Source organism: Melanerpes formicivorus, unplaced genomic scaffold, assembly GCF_026170545.1.
Source record: "Melanerpes formicivorus ecotype bairdi unplaced genomic scaffold, bMelFor1.0.p_v2 SCAF_18, whole genome shotgun sequence".
NCBI lineage: Eukaryota > Metazoa > Chordata > Aves > Piciformes > Picidae > Melanerpes > Melanerpes formicivorus.
In genome coordinates, this window is record NW_027142370.1 from 2,932,305 (window position 1) to 2,948,482 (window position 16,178).

Sequence of the window (16,178 nt, forward strand, 5' to 3'; positions counted from 1 at the left end):
AGGCGGGGCGCGGCCTAAGCCTATTTCCTCCCGTCGCCCCCGGGGATGGCCCAGCATGGAGGACGGCGGCCCTGAGCGTCGCGGCGGGGAGACCTGCATGAAGGTGAGGCCTTGAACGGACAAGGAGAAACCGCTTAAGCCTTGGGTCCGGTGCCGGCGCCCGGCCGGGAGCGGCGATTCCTCAGCTGAGCGCCGGCACCGGGCCCAAGGCCGCGCTCAGCGTCTCCGTGACAACCGCCGAGGGGGGCGTGGTTTGGCAGAGGGGCGTGGTCTAGGGGGCGCGGCACGTCATCACGGTCACGCCCCTCTCCGCTAGCCCACCCGGGGCGGGCTGTACTGACCCCCTTGCCGGTCCCCTCGTAGGTGGATGATGGCGACGGCGCCGGGCTCAGCGGGCTCCTTCTCCTTCTCCTCCAGCCCCCGGGGGATGGAGCTGCCCGCGGGGATTCGCCTGAGACAGGTGAGGAGTGAGCAGGGCCTGGGGAGTGGGCAGTGAAGCTGCGTAATTAATGGATAACTAAAGTGTGACATAAAAGCGAGTGTTACTGGTACCCGAGCAAGAGCAGCCCATAGCATGAGTCCTGTGCTGGAGGGGTCTGGGGGCTCCCTGGGAGATCTGGGACTCCCTAGGTGTTAGGGTCTGGGGACTGTCAGTAGGTTCCGACACCAGCACTGGCAATGCCGGTGTGACCAGAGCACTGAGGCTATCCCCTTGTCTTCTCTGGCCACCGGAGCAGAGCCAGGATAGGCACGGGCAGGAGGTCCCCGCCTGCCTTGCCCCCACTGAGGGTCTCTGTCTCTACAGGCGGCAGCTCCCTGGGGGGCCTGGCCCGCTCCCTGCAGAGGGCTGAGGCCATGCTGCGGAGCTGTGTCACCCCCAGCCTGCGTCGCCTGTTGCCCCCACGGGCCCGGCAGCGCAGTAACGATGGCAGCGAGGACGAGGATGAGGAAGAAGCGCCAGCCTTTGTGGCCCCGCTGGAGCACAGCTTCCCGGGGCTGCGCCGCTGCCTCTGCATCTGGGAGGACCCCCGCACCGAGACCTTCCACGGCCACGTGCGGCACCAGCCAGGCGACGTCGGAGCCACTGCCTTCACCTACCACCCGGTGCACCCGCGTGTAGCTGAGCGTGGCGCTGCCCTTCATGCCCTCCTGCAGCACCGCCACCTTCTCCGCCTCGCCCGTGACTACAGCCGGCGCCTGAAGGCCACCTCTGACTTTCTCCGCCGGCTCATGGCGCTACCGGAGCCGCTGGCAGGGGAACCGGGAGCCAAGCAGTCGCTGCGGGAGCTGTGCCAGGAGCTGCGGACTCACGCTGGGCACTGGAGCGGGCTGCGGCAGCGGATTGCAGGGGACCCGTGGCTGCGGCCGCTGCTGCTGCGCCGCCACGAGTCAGTGGCGCACATGCGGCGGGCACTGGTGCTGCCAGCGCTGGCCGCGGCAGGGCTGGCCGAGCGGCACATCGAGGCACAGCTGCGGGCGCTGGCACGAGCCGGCACCGTGGTGGCACTCCCTTCCCCGGCGCTGCTGTCTGACCTCTTCCAGGGCATTGAGATCTACAACCGCGTCATGGGTGACCTGGCCCTGGAGATGGGCACCGCTGGCAGCTGTGGTGCCGCTGGTGACCCCTCCTGCACCTTCCCCGCGGCAAAGGTGCTGGAGATCCTGGCCGCTGAGCGGGGACAGCTGGCGGCTAAACGGCTCCAACCCCTCCTGCAGCCACGGGACGTGGCAGAACACACCTGCTGGGAGGACCTGGTGGTGCCTTGGCCTGCGGAGCGTGGTGCTGTGGCGGGCATGGAGACTTCCAGACTGGGCTTCACCAGGGAGCTGCAGGAGTTGTGCAGGGAGGATGAGGAGCTGATGGGCCACGTCCTGGGGGTGCTGGTGGCCTCCACCAACACCCTCTGGTACCATGTCCTCCATGGGCCCAACCAAGAGAAGCCGCTGACACCCAGCCCCAGGCTGCCGGAGCCGGTGGGCATGGACGCAGGCAGCAGGCCCAGCTCTGCCGGCTGGAAGTCGGTGCGCTGGCTGGACGCGTCCTGGGCGCCCGCTGCCGAGGCCCTGCACACCCGCTACCGACGGCTCCTCTGGGGGGCCACCGGCACTGCCCTGGGGCACTGGCTGGGGCTGCCTCACTGCCCCACGGGCAGCAGCGTGGCCACGGCAAGGGAGATGAGCCAGGCGCTTGCCAGGGGTACGTGGGGGCTGCAGTGGGCTGGTGGGAGTGAGGGGTGGCTCCCTGGGATGTCTCTGGTGGCACCACTGCTGTGGGGTGCTGCCACCAACCCCTGACTCTTTGCCTCCGCAGCTGGCGTGCCCCAGGAGTGTGAAGAGGAGCTGGGGTGGCTCTGCCTGAGGCTGCTCTGCCAGGGTGTTCTCCAGAGCTGGGATAGTGGTAAGGGGAGGTAGGGCTGGGGGGCACAAGGAGTAGGGGCTTGTGGGTACAAGGTACAGGGGGTAGGGTAACGGGGTTGCAGGATGTGGGGTGCAAAATTTGGGGTCTGGGGTATAAGGTGGAGGTGTGAGATATGGTATGCAGGAGGTGGGGTGCAGGGTATGGGGTAGTGGGGTGTGAGGTCTCAGTTGTGGGGTACATGGTGTGGGATATGGGGTGCAGCATTGGGATAGCGTGATGCAGGATGTGGGGTGGGGTACAGGGGATGTAGAATATGGGGTGCTGGGTGTGGACTGTGGGGTACATGATGCAGGGCACAGGGTGTGAAGGATGGAGGGTATGAGGTGGGGGCTGCAGGGTGTGGAGGGGTGTGTGGGCTATGAGGTGCAGGATGTGGGCAGGTAGTGTGGTGTTGCTGCCCCCATGCCACTGACCAACGCCACTGACCTTGTCCTCCCCCAGACTTCTGCCATGCCCTGGGCTCGGCGCTGTCAGATCCCTGCTCTGGGGAACCGGGGCCGGTACCGGCGGCGGGGCCGGTGCGGAGCCGGACAGGATGGTGCCTGCAGCGGCTCTACCCAGGGCTGACCCTGGCCTTGCACTGCCTACAGATACTGCCTGGTGAGCAGAGGGACGGAGAGATGGGGTGGGGGTCTTGAGGGGCTGCCCTGCGAGCAGAGGGATGGGATGGGGTGGGATTAGGCCCTGGGGGTCTCCTCTGGTCTGACCCCCCCCTTACTCTGCAGGCCACCCCTCGGGCCAGTCCTGCCCGCGGCTGCAGGTCCTGTCTCGGTGCGTGGCCACAGCCCAGGCCAGCTGCTGGTGGCTGATGAGCAGAGCCTGCAGGTATTTGTCAGCCTGGGCGCTGCCCCAGTTCCTCATCGTCACCCAGGGGGACCTGCAGGTATGTGGGAGGCAGCGCGTGGGGCGGGGGAGCAGCCTTTGAGATCAGCTCCCACCAGGCCAGGGCTGGGCTGTGAGGCTGGCCGTGGGCTTGGCCTTGGGGCTGGCCATGAGGCTCTGTGTGGGACTGGCTTCCGCTCCCCTCTTGCCTCCAGCTGCTGAAGACAGAGACTGACAAGCTGGTGCTGCTGGTGAGAGAGACCTTCCCAGTGCCTGGGGACACCCATCCAGGGCTGTCCCCCAACACCCTGGACCCCCCCCTCACCTCACCGTCCCCCTGGGAGCTCCAGCTCTGCCAGCAGCTTCACTCCGTGGCCACCAGCATCCAGGTACAGCCCAAGCGTGGTTGGTGGCAGCGCCAGGAGCTGGCTGGTGCCATGTGGTGCCACGTTTGGGAGATCCTGGGTGCTGTTGGTGCCACCCTGGTTTTCCCCGCTGTGTCCCTAGCTCTTCTCAGGGGATGTGCTGAAGATGTTCTCCACGGACTGCAAGCGGATGTCAGCTGAGATCTTCGATCAGACGATGCCATTGGGCAAGCACTGGCGGGTTGGCCTGCGCCCCGGTGCGTTTGAGTGCCACGGTGGCACGGGCAGTGCTGCGAGCGGTGCCACGGCCAGGGCTGAGTGGGCATCCCCCTGTGTCCCCTTGTCCCTACAGACCTGCCCAGCTCACCCAGCGCCTACGCAGCAGCGGCAGCACAGGCGGTGCTGGGCCAGGTGCTGCAGGGTGCCCAGCTCCTGCCCCGTGATGCCCAGGCACCCGCCCTGGCACGGGTCACCACAGCCTTCCTGGAAGCCTGGATGGACCATATCCTAGCCCAGAGGATCAAGTTCAGGTACGGTGCCCAGGGTGGGGTCAGGCTGGCACCGGGGCGGTGGCAGTGTGGCCGCGATGCCAACCAGCAGTGTCTGCAGCCTGCAGGGAGCCCTGCAGCTGCGGCAGGACTTCGAGCTGGTGCGGGAGCTGGTGGCCTCGGAGCGCTACGGGCTGGCCCCTGAGACCCGGCAGGCCCTGCTCGCCCTCCGTGTCTTCCAGCAGATGGATGGTGCCATCCTCTGCCTCCTGCAGCAGCCCGGGGGCGCCGCCGGCGGGGCACCGCGGCCCTGGCACAACCTGCGCCGCTGCTGTGAGACAGGGCGGGAAGGGGGGTGCTGGGCAGGGCGGGGATGGGATGAGGGGAGAGCATGGGGGTGGGGATGATGGGGACAGAGGTGGCAACAGGAATGATGGAGGTGGGGGCAAGGGTGAGACAATGGGTTCAGGGGTGGGACGCTGGGGAGGGGGGGATGACCGGGACAGGGATGGGAAGTGGGACGGTGGGGATGGGGACAGTGACGGGGGTGGGAATATGAATAGGATCAGGAATGGGATGGGAATAGGAAGAGGCAATGTGATGAGGATGGGGCTGGGATGGAGCACTGGGAACACGGATAGGGCCAGGGATAGCCTCCTCTGACTCCTGCCTCCCTCCCAACTCCAAACCCTCTGCTCGACCAGGCTCAGATGAGGGTGCCCACCCGCAGGAGCCAGGCACCGATGCCCTCCACGGCCTCGACACCCTGGAAGCAGCACCAGTGCCCCCCCAGGTGGGGCCGCCCCCGTCGGACGCCGGTGTGCGGCTGCGCAGCGGCGTTCCCGAGTCCTATCTGTCCGGCAGCCAGCAGCAGTGGCTGTCGCTGCGGCTCAACCGGGCGCGGCGCTGGCGTGTGCCCGGGTTGCCCTGCGTGGGCAACAACCCCGAGACCTGACTCTGTGCAATAAAAGCGGGGTGCCCGCATCCGCCCCCATCCCTCTGTCTCTTCCGGTGCCCGGTGGGCTGGTCCCCGGTCGCTGCTGCCCTCCCAACCCTCCTCGCCCGGGCTCCCCTTGAGCCGCTGCCGAAGCCGGGTAGCTCGGGCTGTGGTGGGGTCTCGGGGGTCGGTGGCGACTGGCACCCGTGGTGTGACTACGGTTCCCATGATGCTGCCGAACTCGGTCACTTCCGTCTCGGGGCGGGGTGGAGTCGAGCCCGGACGCCCCTTCCCGGTCCTGGTCCCGGTTGTCCCCGTGCGGCTCCCGGTGCCGCCCGTTATGGCCATCCCCGTTGCCGAGCTGAGCGCTGCCAATCGCGGGCCGTTCGCTACGGCAAGTAACGGCGCCCGGAGCGGCACCGGAAGGGGACGGAGACCTCTCTGCTCCGGGACCGGCGGGGACTAGGGGAGGGTCGGTGGGGCTTGCGTCCTGAATGGGGCTGGGAGGGGCTTGCGGGGGGGTCCATGGGGTCTTGAGAAGTATGGGCACCCCCATAGTGGGGACCTCTTGAGAGCCCCAGCATACTGTGGGGGTCCCTGGGGAGGCTGGGGGTCACTTGAGAGGGTTCCTAGGGTAGTATAGAGTCCATGAGGGTCCTAGAAGAGGCTGGGGGTGCATGGTGGGGGGCCCTCCGGGGTACCAGAAGAGTACAGGGGTCTGTGGTGATCCCAGGAGAAGCTGGAGCTACATGGGGGGGTCTCTTGGGTGTCCCATGGCAGGCTGGGAGGCGTAGGGCGGGCTGGAGGTGCATGGCAGGGGTCCCATGGAGTCCTGGGTGACGTCCTGGTGCCCCGGTGTGTGATGATGATGCCCGCGGTGCCCAGGGCCCGTGCCCAGTGGCCGCAGAGGATGAGGATGGGGACGAGGCACTGCTGGGGGCCGGGGGTCTCCGTCCTTGGACCCCGCAGGAGAAGCTGCTGCATGAGGCGCGGCTGAAGGCCAAGGCTAAGCGGCGGCTGCGGCGAGCATCGTCCCGGGACTCGGCTCGGGAGTCGCTGTCGGAGGGGCCCGAGCCCGGGACGGAGCCCCCCGGCAGCCCCAAGGGCAGAGCACACGACCGCAGGTCCCGCACGGGCAAGGGCCGTGGGCTGCCCAAGAAAGGTGAGGGGTGGCCATGCTGTGGGCTAGTGTGTGGGGCTGGGACCCCGCAGAGCTCCCGCACACCTCTCATGAGGCCTCTTCGGGGCTGGGACCTCTCCTGGCTCTGCCACGGGATTGGGACCTTGTTTGACCCCTCCTGAATCCCTGTGGGGATGGAACCCTGCATGGCTCTGTCACTCTCTATGGGGCTGGGACCTCTCCTGTTCCTGCTGTGGGGTTGGGACCCATCCTGAGTTCCCCCTCCCATGTCTGGGGCTGGCCCCATTCCATCAATCCCCATGGGGCTGGGACCCCACCAAAGTTCCATCACTCCCCTTCTGTGGCGGGGCTCCCTCCCAGTGCCCCAGCCTCAGTACCCTGCCCTGGGTGGTCCCAGCTGGGTCCCTCAGTGCCCCCCTTCACCCCATCTATGCCTGGCACAGGTGGTGCTGGGGGCAAGGGCGTGTGGGGTGCCCCTGGCGTGGTCTATGGCTACCAGGAACCTGATGCCCGAGACCCCAACTACGACGAGGTGGCTCAGGTATGGCCTCGAGCCCCCAGTCCAGCCCCACACTGTCCCCTTCCCACCACAGGCAGCCCCTTGGGGGTCTGGCCAGCTGTGGCAGGGCTGTGGGTGACAGGGTGGCATCACGTCCTCACACAGGGAGACACAGTCTATGCCACTGTGGTGCCCGAGCTGGAGGAGGAAGAGCTGGAGAAGAACGTACAGCCCATGGTGCTGGAGTACTTCGAGCACGGGGACACCAGCGAGGTCATGGTGCGATGGGGAGGGGTCCTGCAGGGCGGGGTGGGACCCTGGGGAGGGGACAGGGGTCTCTGGGTGACAAAGGTCCTCAAGGATATGGATGGAGAAGAGTCCCTGGGGAAGGGGATGGGGCTCCAGTGGTGATGGGCACCATCGCAGAGGTCAAGCTGGTGTGAGGGGGACAAGGAGGATCCCTTGGGGGTGGGGCACGTCCCTGGGGAGGTCAAGGACCCCAAGATGAATCTGGGGGTGGCTGGGGGATGTTGAGTGCCCATGGTGGGTCTGTGGGGTGTCTGGGATTGTCCCTGTGGATGTTGTATCCCCACCCAGCAGCAGATCTGGGGGTGCCCCTGGGGTGGGTGCCGGTGCCATGTGGGTAACGTTGTGGGCGCAGGAGCTGCTGCGGGGGCTGAACCTGGGTGCCCGACGGCCAGCGGTGGCTGCGCTGGCAGTGGCCCTGGCCCTGGAGGGCAAGGCCAGCCACCGTGAGCTGACCTCCCGCCTGCTGGCCGAGCTGGTGGGGCCTGTGGTCACCCCCGAGGACGTGGCCTGGGCCTTTGACGCCATGCTGAGGGACCTGCCCGACCTCATCCTCGACACTCCTGAGGCACCACAGGTGGGGGACCAGGACTGGGCTGGGCAGGGTCATGGCTGTGCTGCAGAATGTTCTAGGGGACACACAGCTGTGCCAGGGGGGGACAGTCATGCCAGGGATGCTCTGAGGAGGGGACAGAAGGGTTATGGCTGTGCCAGGGAGTCTGTGGCTGTGCCAAGGATGCTGTAGGGAGGGAACACAGCAATGCTAAGTGGGGCAGAGGTGTGCTGGGGGGCCACAGCCATGCCAGGGGATGCTGTAGGACATGCCAGCATGCTGTGGGGGCTATGCCATGACAGGGGATGCTCTGGGGGGAAAAGTGGCTATGCTGAGGGTGCCCTGAGGGGACACAGCAGGGCTGGGTTGGAGACACAGCCACGCCAGAGATGCAGGATGTTGTTGGGCCATGGAGGGACAATGGCTGTGTTGGGGGTTGCTCAGGGGGGCTATGGCCATGCCAGGATGGGGCGTGGCTGTGCCAAGGTCTGCCTGGCAGCTCGGTACAGGCACTGATGCCCTGCCTGCAGATGCTGGGCCAGTTCATTGCCCGGGCAGTGGCTGACCACGCGCTGCCCTTGGACTTCCTGGAGCGGTACAAAGGGCGTGTGGACTGTGAACACGCCAGGTGAGGTCCCCTTTGGACCCCTGCCTCCCCCTCCCCCACCCTGCCCCCTCCTACCCTCACCTACCCCGTCCCACAGGGCTGCCCTGGACCGTGCCGCCGTGCTGCTCCGCATCAAGCGCGACGTCAACCGGCTGGACAACGTGTGGGGCGTGGGGGGCGGCCAGCGCCCTGTCAAGCACCTTGTCAAAGAGGTCAGCACCCAGCTGCCCCCACTCGGGTTGTGTCTTGCACCCTGGACCCCCCTGGACATAATCTCCCACTCCATCCGTTGTCCCTGCATGCCCCCACCACCGGGTGTGATCTCAGAGGTCTGCCCCATGGACATTCCCCAACCCTGTCCTTCAGGATGGGACCTTGCCTGTGGTGTCCCCCTAGACACATGCCTGTGCCCTCCCCACATCAGCACCCACCACTACAGCCCCTTGTTGTCCCCATGCTGTGCCCCTGTGCCACCCCCATGTCCCCCACTGTGTCCCCTGCCAGATGAACCTGCTCCTGCGGGAATACCTGCTCTCTGGAGAGGTGTCGGAGGCCGAGCACTGCCTGAGGGAGCTGGAGGTGCCCCATTTCCACCATGAGCTGGTGTATGAGGTAAGATGGGGGGCACTAGGGGTGTTCTGGGGGAGTCCCCACACCTCTACTGCCTCTTGCTGCCCCACAGGCTGTGGTGATGGTTCTGGAAGGCTCTGGTGAGGAATCTGTGGCCATGATGGTGACCCTGCTGAAGGTGCTGTGGGAGACAGGGCTGGTGACGCTGGACCAGATGAACCGGGTGAGGGTAGGGTGCTGTGGGAGGTGTGGGGGGTCAGTAGCCCACCCGAAGGCTTACCCTGCTCTCTGCCCCCCACAAAGGGCTTCCAGCGGGTGTATGAGGAGCTGGGGGACATCAGCCTGGATGCGCCGCTGGCCCAGGGGCTGCTGGAGCAGCTGGTGGAGCTTTGCTTCGACCGGGGGGTCATCACCCGGGCACTGCGGGACGCCTGCCCCGCCAGGTACCAGGGAGTGTGGGGGGCACCCGAAGGGTCTCCCCTCTTTGTCATCCTCATCATTGTATTCCCTCTGCACAGGGGACGGAAGCGCTTCGTAAGTGAAGGCGATGGGGGAGAGGTCAAGCAGTGAGTAGGAGGCTGGGGCTGTTGGCCAGCTGTTGTTGGGGGGACAGAAGCAGCCCCCTGCCTCCTCTCCAGTCCCTGCCTTGTGCCAAGGACCACCCCCGCGCGTCAATGGGGCTGCCGCAGGACCCTCACCCATCCCAGGACGCTAGCCCTGGTGTTGGCAGCCACCACTCCCCTACCCCAGGACCCCCACCAAGCCTTGAGGCAGCCCCAGGACCCCCACTCGGGTGTGGGTCCGGCCACGGGACACAATAAAGCGGCTTCCCAGGACGTGCTGAGCGTGGTCTGTGTGTGCTGAGGTGACACAGGGGGGTTCTTGTCCCACCTCGGAACCGGCTTTGGGTTGAGGGCGGGGAGTGCCGCGGAGGACAGACGCTGCACTTGCGCCTCCCGTCCGCTAAGGGGCGTAATGGTCAGCGCGGGGCGCCCCTCGCCGCCGTCGCGGCCTGTGACGTAAGCAGCGCGACCAGGAACATGGCGGCGGAGCGGCGCCGACGCGGCGGCGGGAACGGAGCACGGGAACGACCCCGGGAGCGCGGAACACGACGAGAACAGCGAGAACAGCAGCGAGGAGCGGGCCGGGCCCGCACAGCGCTGGCAGTGGCGGCCGTAGCATTAACGGTGGCCTTCGGCCTCGCAGCGGTGGCTGAATGGAAGCGGTGGAGCGAGACCTCCCGCCTCGTTACCCCCCACCCCGCTCCTCCCGCGCTCGCTCCCGGTTCTACCGGGCCTCTCGCCTCGCCTCAACGCTTCTGGGGCACTTACCGGCCCCATGTTTATTTCGGGATGAAGACACGCAGCCCGCGGGCTCTCGTTACCGGTGAGAGGGCGGGAGCGGGGGCTCGGCCTGCCGCCGCACCCGCCCGGCAAACGGAGGCTGAACCCCCCCACCCCGCTCCCCCCAGGCTTCATGTGGCTTCAGCAACGTGAGGGAGGCGGCAGCTTACGTCATACCTGTGAGCAAAGCGACGGCCTGTCGCGATATGGCTGGTTAATGCACGACGGGGAGAATTTCGGGGTGCAGGAAATCCGCGACGGAGGCTTGGTGTTAAAAACCGAATTCGTTAAACGGCCGGGAGGGGACCACGGAGGAGACTGGAGCTGGCGTGTCTCTGCACGCATGGAGGTGACCGCTGGGGGTGTGGGGTGTGACAGTGCCGAGAGCTCGCATCGCCCTTTCCTCACCCTCCTCTTCCCCCTGGCAGGGCACGGGGGGCCCGGCCCCACTCCTCTCTCTCTTCTTCTACGTCGCAACAGACGGGCAGGGGACGCTGCGGCCGCACCTGGAGAACAGGACCCGGCTGGCTGCTGTGACAGGGACGACAGAGGAGCTGGGAGACTTCACCCTCACCTTCCTCCCACCCACAGCTGATGCAGAAGGGGACCCCAAACATGCCAGGTGCTTTGCCATGGCATCCCCTGCCCCTGTGCCACCCATCCCCTGATATCCCCAGTGTCCCCTGTCATCTCCCTTCTTGCCCACATCCTCTCACACCCCACCAGTGTCCTGTTCCATCTCTGCCTGTCTCCTCATGCCCCCATGACATGCCCCTCCCCTGTCACTCATCTATGTCCTTGTCCCAACACCAGCCTCAACATCCCATTCTTTGTCCCGATGTCACCTACCCTTGTCCCTCTCCGTCCCCCATGTCCTCCCATTCCAATGTTCCCCTCCCCATTTCCTACATTCCCTTGTCCCCTGTTGTTCTCTGCTCTGTTCCCTGTATTCCCCACACCATCTCCCTCCTGTCATTCTCCTCCCTGTTCACTGTGTCCACTCTTCCTCCTCAGTACTCCCTTCTCATCCCCCTCCCCAGTCCCTCTGTTCCCCCCGTCCTGATTCACCCACAACATTCCCATCCCATTCTCTCTGTCCCCACTATTCCCTGATAAATTTTTTCTGTGTCCCCTCCCTTGCAGCTACAACTACCTGGATGTGCCCAGCCCGGGGCTGCACCTCCTGACGGATGTGGTTCGGAGCAGCCTCAGCAACCGCTTCGTCTTCTCGGGGCAGGGAGGGCCGCGGCGCCGCTTCTTCGCCGTTGACACCTTCAAGGGGCTGCCAGGGTGGGAGCAGCGTCCCCCGCCAGCCCCGCGGGGGCACCTGCTGCTGCACCAAGTGACGCTGGAGCCAGCGGCGGTGCTGGAGGTGACGTTCGAGTCGGGCAGCGCGGCGGCAGGGCGGCAGCGGCTGGCGGGGGCAGCCCTGTCCTCGGCGCTGTCGCGACACGCCGCGGCCTTCCAGCAGCGTTTTGAGGAGACCTTCGGCCTGGCTCAAAAAGGCTTTCCCCCTGCGCAGCGCCGCTTCGCCCAGGCTGCCCTCAGCGACCTGCTGGGTGGGGTGGGCTACTTCCACGGGCGCTCGCTGATCCAGTCGCCACGGCCAGGCGAGCGGCCGCTGCCTGGGGCCGAGGCCTCGCTGCTCACTGCGGTCCCCTCCCGCTCCTTCTTCCCAAGGGGCTTCCTGTGGGATGAGGGCTTCCACCAGCTGCTGCTGGCACGCTGGGATCCAGCCTTCAGCCGGGAGATCTTGGCCCACTGGCTTGACCTGATGAACGTGGAGGGCTGGATCCCGCGGGAGCAGATTCTGGGGGAGGAAGCGCTGTCCAAGGTGCCCCCCGAGTTCGTGCCACAGCTCAGCGAGACAGCCAACCCCCCCACGCTGCTGCTGGCACTAGAGCAGCTGCTCCCTGAGGCCCCCCAGCCCTACCTGCACCGCATCTTCCCCCGCCTCCGCACCTGGTACGACTGGTACAACCGGACACAGGCCGGACCGCTGCCGTTCACCTTCCGCTGGCGCGGCCGCGACGCCCGCCCCGAGCTCTTCCTCAATGCCAAAACCTTGGCATCGGGGCTGGACGACTACCCCCGTGCCTCCCACCCCTCGCCTGAGGAGCGGCACCTGGACCTGCGCTGCTGGATGGCGCTGGCGTCCCGCGTGCTGGCCACCGTGGCCGAGCGGCTGGGCGAGCCGGCGGACGCCTACCGTGCCATGGAGCGGGCACTCACCGACAACGCCCTCCTTGACCAGCACCACTGGGCGCCGGAGCTGGGTGCCTTTGCCGATTACGGCAACCACAGCACCGCGGTGGGGCTGAGGTGGCACCAGCCGGCGCCGGCAGCGCCAGGCCATCCACCGCCAGAACCGCGGCTGGTCCGGGAGGTGCTGGAAGCGCCGCGGCCGCGCTTTGTGGGGGCATTAGGTTACGTCAGCCTGTTCCCTGTGCTGCTGGGGGTGCTGCGGCCAGACTCGCCACGGCTGCCAGCGGTGCTGGTGGCCATGAGGAGCGAGCGGCGGCTCTGGACTCCCTTCGGCCTGCGGTCGCTGGCTGCCGACAGCAGCTTCTACATGCGCCGCAACAGCCAGCACGATCCTCCCTACTGGCGCGGCGCCGTCTGGGTCAACATCAACTACCTGGCGCTGCGGGCACTCCACGGCTACGCCAAGGCCGAGGGCCCACAGCAGGCACGGGCAGAAGAGCTCTACCAGGAGCTGCGGCACAACCTGATCACCAATGTTTACCGGCAGTTCACCGAGAGCGGCTTCCTCTGGGAGAACTACAACGACAGCACCGGGCAGGGCCAGGGCTGCCGGCCCTTTGCGGGCTGGACCGCGCTGGTCGTGCTGGCCATGGCTGAGGACTACTAAAGGCTGTGGGACTGCGGGCTGGCACGTGCTGCTGGCCTGGCTCCTCTGACTCAGGTGCAGGTGGAGGCACTGAGCCCAACGCCTCCCCCAATAAACCTCTTGATACCATCAGGGCTTGCTGCTGTCTGTCTGCGGGGGTTGGTGGTTCTGTGCAGTAGGAGAGTTTGGTCCTTGCAAGGCTGTGGTGGTCCTGGTGCCACCCAGTGGTGCTGAGGGGGCCTGGAGGCTCCCAGCTCAGCTGCAGCATTGCCAATGCTTGGGAGAGCGACCCAGCTAGGCCCCAATACTGCCCTATAAGCCTGGTGCAAGGTCTCCCATGCCATGGGGTGGAGTGTCCCAGTTCCCCTCTCCATTGGGGTTGGCAAGGAAGTGGCCTAGGGGGTCCCAGCTCAGTCCCTCTATCATCCTGTAGAGCTAGGGCAGCATCCCACATGCCATAGTGGTGAGATGCCTGTAGGGCTGGGGCAGTGTTCCCCGTGCCATAGTGGGTATCTTAGTGCCTCTACTTCTGTGACTGGGGGTGTCCAGAGTAGCCCCACTGAGACCCAGTACCCCCCAGCAGGCTGCTGTACTTCCACATCTCTTTAATGGTGAGCAAACGCTACGTGAGCCGCCCAGCCCCAGGCGGAGTTGGGGGTCCCCCTACACCAGCACTGGGTGGGGGGCAGAGGGCTGGAGCAGGGTCCCTGGAAGCAGTTCAGAGGAGCAGGGGGGAACACTCCATTGGGGGGTGAAGGAAGGAGTCAGTCGGGGGCTCTGTGGGGAGAGTCCAGACCCCAGGACTGCCCCACACCCAGGGCACACAGGGGGAGCCCCTCCAAAGCGCTGCCTGCCCCACACCAGGTGCCCTCTGAGCAGGCGAGTCACACTTGCTGTGCCCCACAGCTCCTCCAAGGCTGAGAGGGGGGAACCAGGCAGAAGGGGCCTGGGGCCGGGCAGGGGGTGGCCGTGAGGCTCAGATGGGCAGAGCGGGCGAGCCAGGCCCCTCGGATGAGCAGCAAGGTGGAGGTGCGGGGCCAGCCTTGCCCAGGAGGTGGGTGCCTTCACCCTCACCCTCTTCCTCCTCCTGGCATCGTCCCACCTCAATGCCTGAGTCCCCTGTCAGCCGTCGGTGCCTGAAATGCTGGCTGCCACCACCAGTGCCACCTTCATCCTGGGCCACGCCACCCTCCTCCTCCTCGCCCTCCTCGATGTCAGAGCAGAGGTGCCCATCAGCCTCAAAGAAGTCCACGGTGGAGGAGAACAAGGCGTGTTTCGGGGGGCCCCCACGCACCGGCACTTCAGCAGGAGGCAGCTCCCAGCTGGCACCGGTGCCGGTGCTACTGGTGCCGGTGCCACCCTCACCGTCGTGGCTGGGCGTGCTGGCACGGCTGCGCTCGGTGTCATCGGTGCCTGGGGCCGACAGGGAGGTGCTGCTGGGGGACGTGATGCAGCTGGAACCACACGAGCAGCTGCTGCTGGAGTTGGCAGAGCTGGGCGAGAGCGTGAGGCTGCTGGAGCCAGGGGCACCGCGGGGGCTGCCCAGCTGAGCCAGGATGGTGCTGTACGGTGGCGGCGGGGTGCTGGGCCGGTGAGCCACCTCCTCATAGGCTGGCAGCTTAAAGGAGGCCAGCATCCCTGTGGGGAGAGGTGGGACAAAGGGTAAGGGGGCAGCACCTGGGGCGCAGACTGGCACGGGCTGCTGGGCCAAGGGGACACATGTGGGGAGAGAAGAGTAGAGAGGAAAGCAGGGAGATGGGGCCGGGAACACAAGGGAGATACACACAAGGGAGCTGAGAGCGACACAGAAGGGGCTGGAGAAGGACAGGAGACAATCCAGCGAAAACAAATGGGGCTGGGGTTGTCCCCCTCGACTCACTGAGGTCCATCATGGAGGCGGGGTAGTTGCAGGCACCGTGGTAGGCGATGAGGTTGATCTCCCGCTGCCGCTGCTGCTGCTGCAGCCGCAGCTTGGCCCGGCGGTGCCGGTAGGCGCAGCAGCAGCTGAAGAGGATGAGGATGGTCCAGAGGAGCCAGAACCCTGCAGGGAGCCGAGCAGAGGAGGGTCACCCTCCCTTTGAACCCCTTTTCCAAAGGGCAGGGTGAGACTGCAGGGACCCCCCCAGGTCCCCTAGTCCTTTCCTCAAAGTGTTGAGTGCTCAACCCCCCTGCACTACAGGATCTCCCCCAAAGACCCCAAGTCGTGTCACAGAGCCCTCTCCTAGAGGCTTATATTCTCTCACAGAGCTCTCGACTTCCCCAGAGCCTCTGAACCACTCTCCCGCCACAGGGCCTCTCCCAAAGCGCCTGATCTTCTCCCAGAGCCTTTGACCCCCGGAGCCGCAGGGTCCTCCCAAGCACCCCGACGTCCTCCCCGAGGAACAGGGCCCCTCCAGAGCCTCCATCCCCCGCCGACCGCTCCGCCCTCCCCACACCCCGGAGTTCCCCTCAGCTTCCCGATCCCCTCAAGCCGTTCGATCCTTCTCGAGGCCTTAACCCCCTTCCCGAGCTGCAGGGTCCCCCCTTCCTCGGTCCCCCCGCACTCACACCACAGCTCGTAGTAGTAGGTGCAGCAGCCGGTCTCCCCGCAGCAGTGCCCCGTCTCGCACACGTAGGGCTGGTTGTTCACCCCCGGGCAGTACTCCCGGGCCTGCAGCCACGGCCACACGGTCACCCCGGGCCCCGGGGAAGCGGGTCCCGGCCGGCCCCCGGTGCCCTCCCCCGGCCCGGCCCGGCCCTACCTGGTGCTGCCGGCCCAGCAGCGCGGCCCAGGCCCCCTCGGCGCCGCCGCTCCCAGGCCGCTCCATGGCTCCTCCTCACAGCCCGCCGCGGCCCCGTGCCGGCTCCACCCGCTCCGCCGCCCCGGCCCCGGCCCCCGCCGCCCGCAGCAGCAGCCGCTGCCCCGCTGCTGCTGCCGCTGCCGCCATAGCGACCGCCGGGCCCACCGATACCGCCCGGGCAGCAGCCTCCGCCGCCGCCATCACGCCCGGGCCGGAGATTCCGCCCCGCCCCTACCAGCTCCGTTGACCAATCACCCTCCGCCTCCACGCCGCTCACCAATCGGCGTCGCCGCCGCCGCCCTGCCCCCACCAATCGGGAACTATCTGCCCGCGCCTCACGCCCAACAACAGAGACAAAGGGACCTAGCCCCGCCCCATGACCGGATTGGCGGCGGCCTCCACCAACCAGAGGTGGAGCCCCGCCCACCTGCCTGTGACTGACCGAGACACCAACCAATAGCGAAATCGCCGCTCGTCGCCATAGGGGCGCAGCCTCC

General features: G+C 66.8%; 4 protein-coding genes across 4 annotated transcripts; 3 read left to right on the forward strand and 1 right to left on the reverse strand.

The window, feature by feature from the left end:
- The first annotated feature begins 22 nt into the window (after nt 1-22).
- CCDC142 (coiled-coil domain containing 142) lies at nt 23-5,088 on the forward strand. Its single transcript, XM_068149338.1, has 11 exons — nt 23-103; nt 364-460; nt 806-2,197; nt 2,312-2,398; nt 2,861-3,019; nt 3,145-3,302; nt 3,457-3,630; nt 3,749-3,863; nt 3,959-4,136; nt 4,216-4,427; nt 4,799-5,088. Exons 1-11 carry the CDS (start codon nt 56-58, stop codon nt 5,047-5,049), a joined length of 2,871 nt encoding a protein of 956 aa, XP_068005439.1. The 5' UTR covers nt 23-55; the 3' UTR covers nt 5,050-5,088.
- A 164-nt stretch (nt 5,089-5,252) lies between these two features.
- LOC137446587 (programmed cell death protein 4-like) lies at nt 5,253-9,543 on the forward strand. The gene is made up of 11 exons (XM_068149345.1): nt 5,253-5,425; nt 5,917-6,193; nt 6,616-6,713; nt 6,837-6,950; nt 7,333-7,554; nt 8,061-8,158; nt 8,235-8,349; nt 8,642-8,749; nt 8,820-8,930; nt 9,011-9,150; nt 9,226-9,543. The coding sequence occupies exons 1-11, from the start codon at nt 5,258-5,260 to the stop codon at nt 9,275-9,277; spliced, it is 1,503 nt and encodes a 500-aa protein (XP_068005446.1). The 5' UTR covers nt 5,253-5,257; the 3' UTR covers nt 9,278-9,543.
- A 166-nt stretch (nt 9,544-9,709) lies between these two features.
- On the forward strand, nt 9,710-13,027 carry MOGS (mannosyl-oligosaccharide glucosidase). The gene is made up of 4 exons (XM_068149344.1): nt 9,710-10,093; nt 10,179-10,399; nt 10,479-10,672; nt 11,194-13,027. Exons 1-4 carry the CDS (start codon nt 9,748-9,750, stop codon nt 12,920-12,922), a joined length of 2,490 nt encoding a protein of 829 aa, XP_068005445.1. The 5' UTR covers nt 9,710-9,747; the 3' UTR covers nt 12,923-13,027.
- A 462-nt stretch (nt 13,028-13,489) lies between these two features.
- WBP1 (WW domain binding protein 1) lies at nt 13,490-15,905 on the reverse strand. The gene is made up of 4 exons (XM_068149346.1): nt 15,643-15,905; nt 15,449-15,551; nt 14,781-14,942; nt 13,490-14,539 (listed from the first exon to the last, which is right to left on the reverse strand). The coding sequence occupies exons 1-4, from the start codon at nt 15,706-15,708 to the stop codon at nt 13,878-13,880; spliced, it is 993 nt and encodes a 330-aa protein (XP_068005447.1). The 5' UTR covers nt 15,709-15,905; the 3' UTR covers nt 13,490-13,877.
- Between the last annotated feature and the right edge of the window lie 273 nt (nt 15,906-16,178).

Coding starts and splice junctions, on each gene's coding strand:
- MOGS (XM_068149344.1), top strand. CDS start 9,748: ATGGCGGCGGAGCGGCGCCGACGCGGCGGCGGGAACGGAGCACGGGAA. Junction 10,400..10,478: donor GTGTCTCTGCACGCATGGAG/GTGACCGCTGGG, acceptor TCCCCCTGGCAG/GGCACGGGGGGCCCGGCCCC. Junction 10,673..11,193: donor GGGGACCCCAAACATGCCAG/GTGCTTTGCCAT, acceptor CCTCCCTTGCAG/CTACAACTACCTGGATGTGC.
- CCDC142 (XM_068149338.1), top strand. CDS start 56: ATGGAGGACGGCGGCCCTGAGCGTCGCGGCGGGGAGACCTGCATGAAG. Junction 2,198..2,311: donor GAGCCAGGCGCTTGCCAGGG/GTACGTGGGGGC, acceptor TTGCCTCCGCAG/CTGGCGTGCCCCAGGAGTGT. Junction 4,137..4,215: donor GCCCAGAGGATCAAGTTCAG/GTACGGTGCCCA, acceptor CAGTGTCTGCAG/CCTGCAGGGAGCCCTGCAGC.
- WBP1 (XM_068149346.1), bottom strand. CDS start 15,708: ATGGAGCGGCCTGGGAGCGGCGGCGCCGAGGGGGCCTGGGCCGCGCTG. Junction 14,943..15,448: donor CTACTACTACGAGCTGTGGT/GTGAGTGCGGGG, acceptor GGCTCCCTGCAG/GGTTCTGGCTCCTCTGGACC. Junction 14,540..14,780: donor CGCCTCCATGATGGACCTCA/GTGAGTCGAGGG, acceptor CTCTCCCCACAG/GGATGCTGGCCTCCTTTAAG.
- LOC137446587 (XM_068149345.1), top strand. CDS start 5,258: ATGATGCTGCCGAACTCGGTCACTTCCGTCTCGGGGCGGGGTGGAGTC. Junction 6,194..6,615: donor CCGTGGGCTGCCCAAGAAAG/GTGAGGGGTGGC, acceptor TGCCTGGCACAG/GTGGTGCTGGGGGCAAGGGC. Junction 8,350..8,641: donor TCAAGCACCTTGTCAAAGAG/GTCAGCACCCAG, acceptor GTCCCCTGCCAG/ATGAACCTGCTCCTGCGGGA.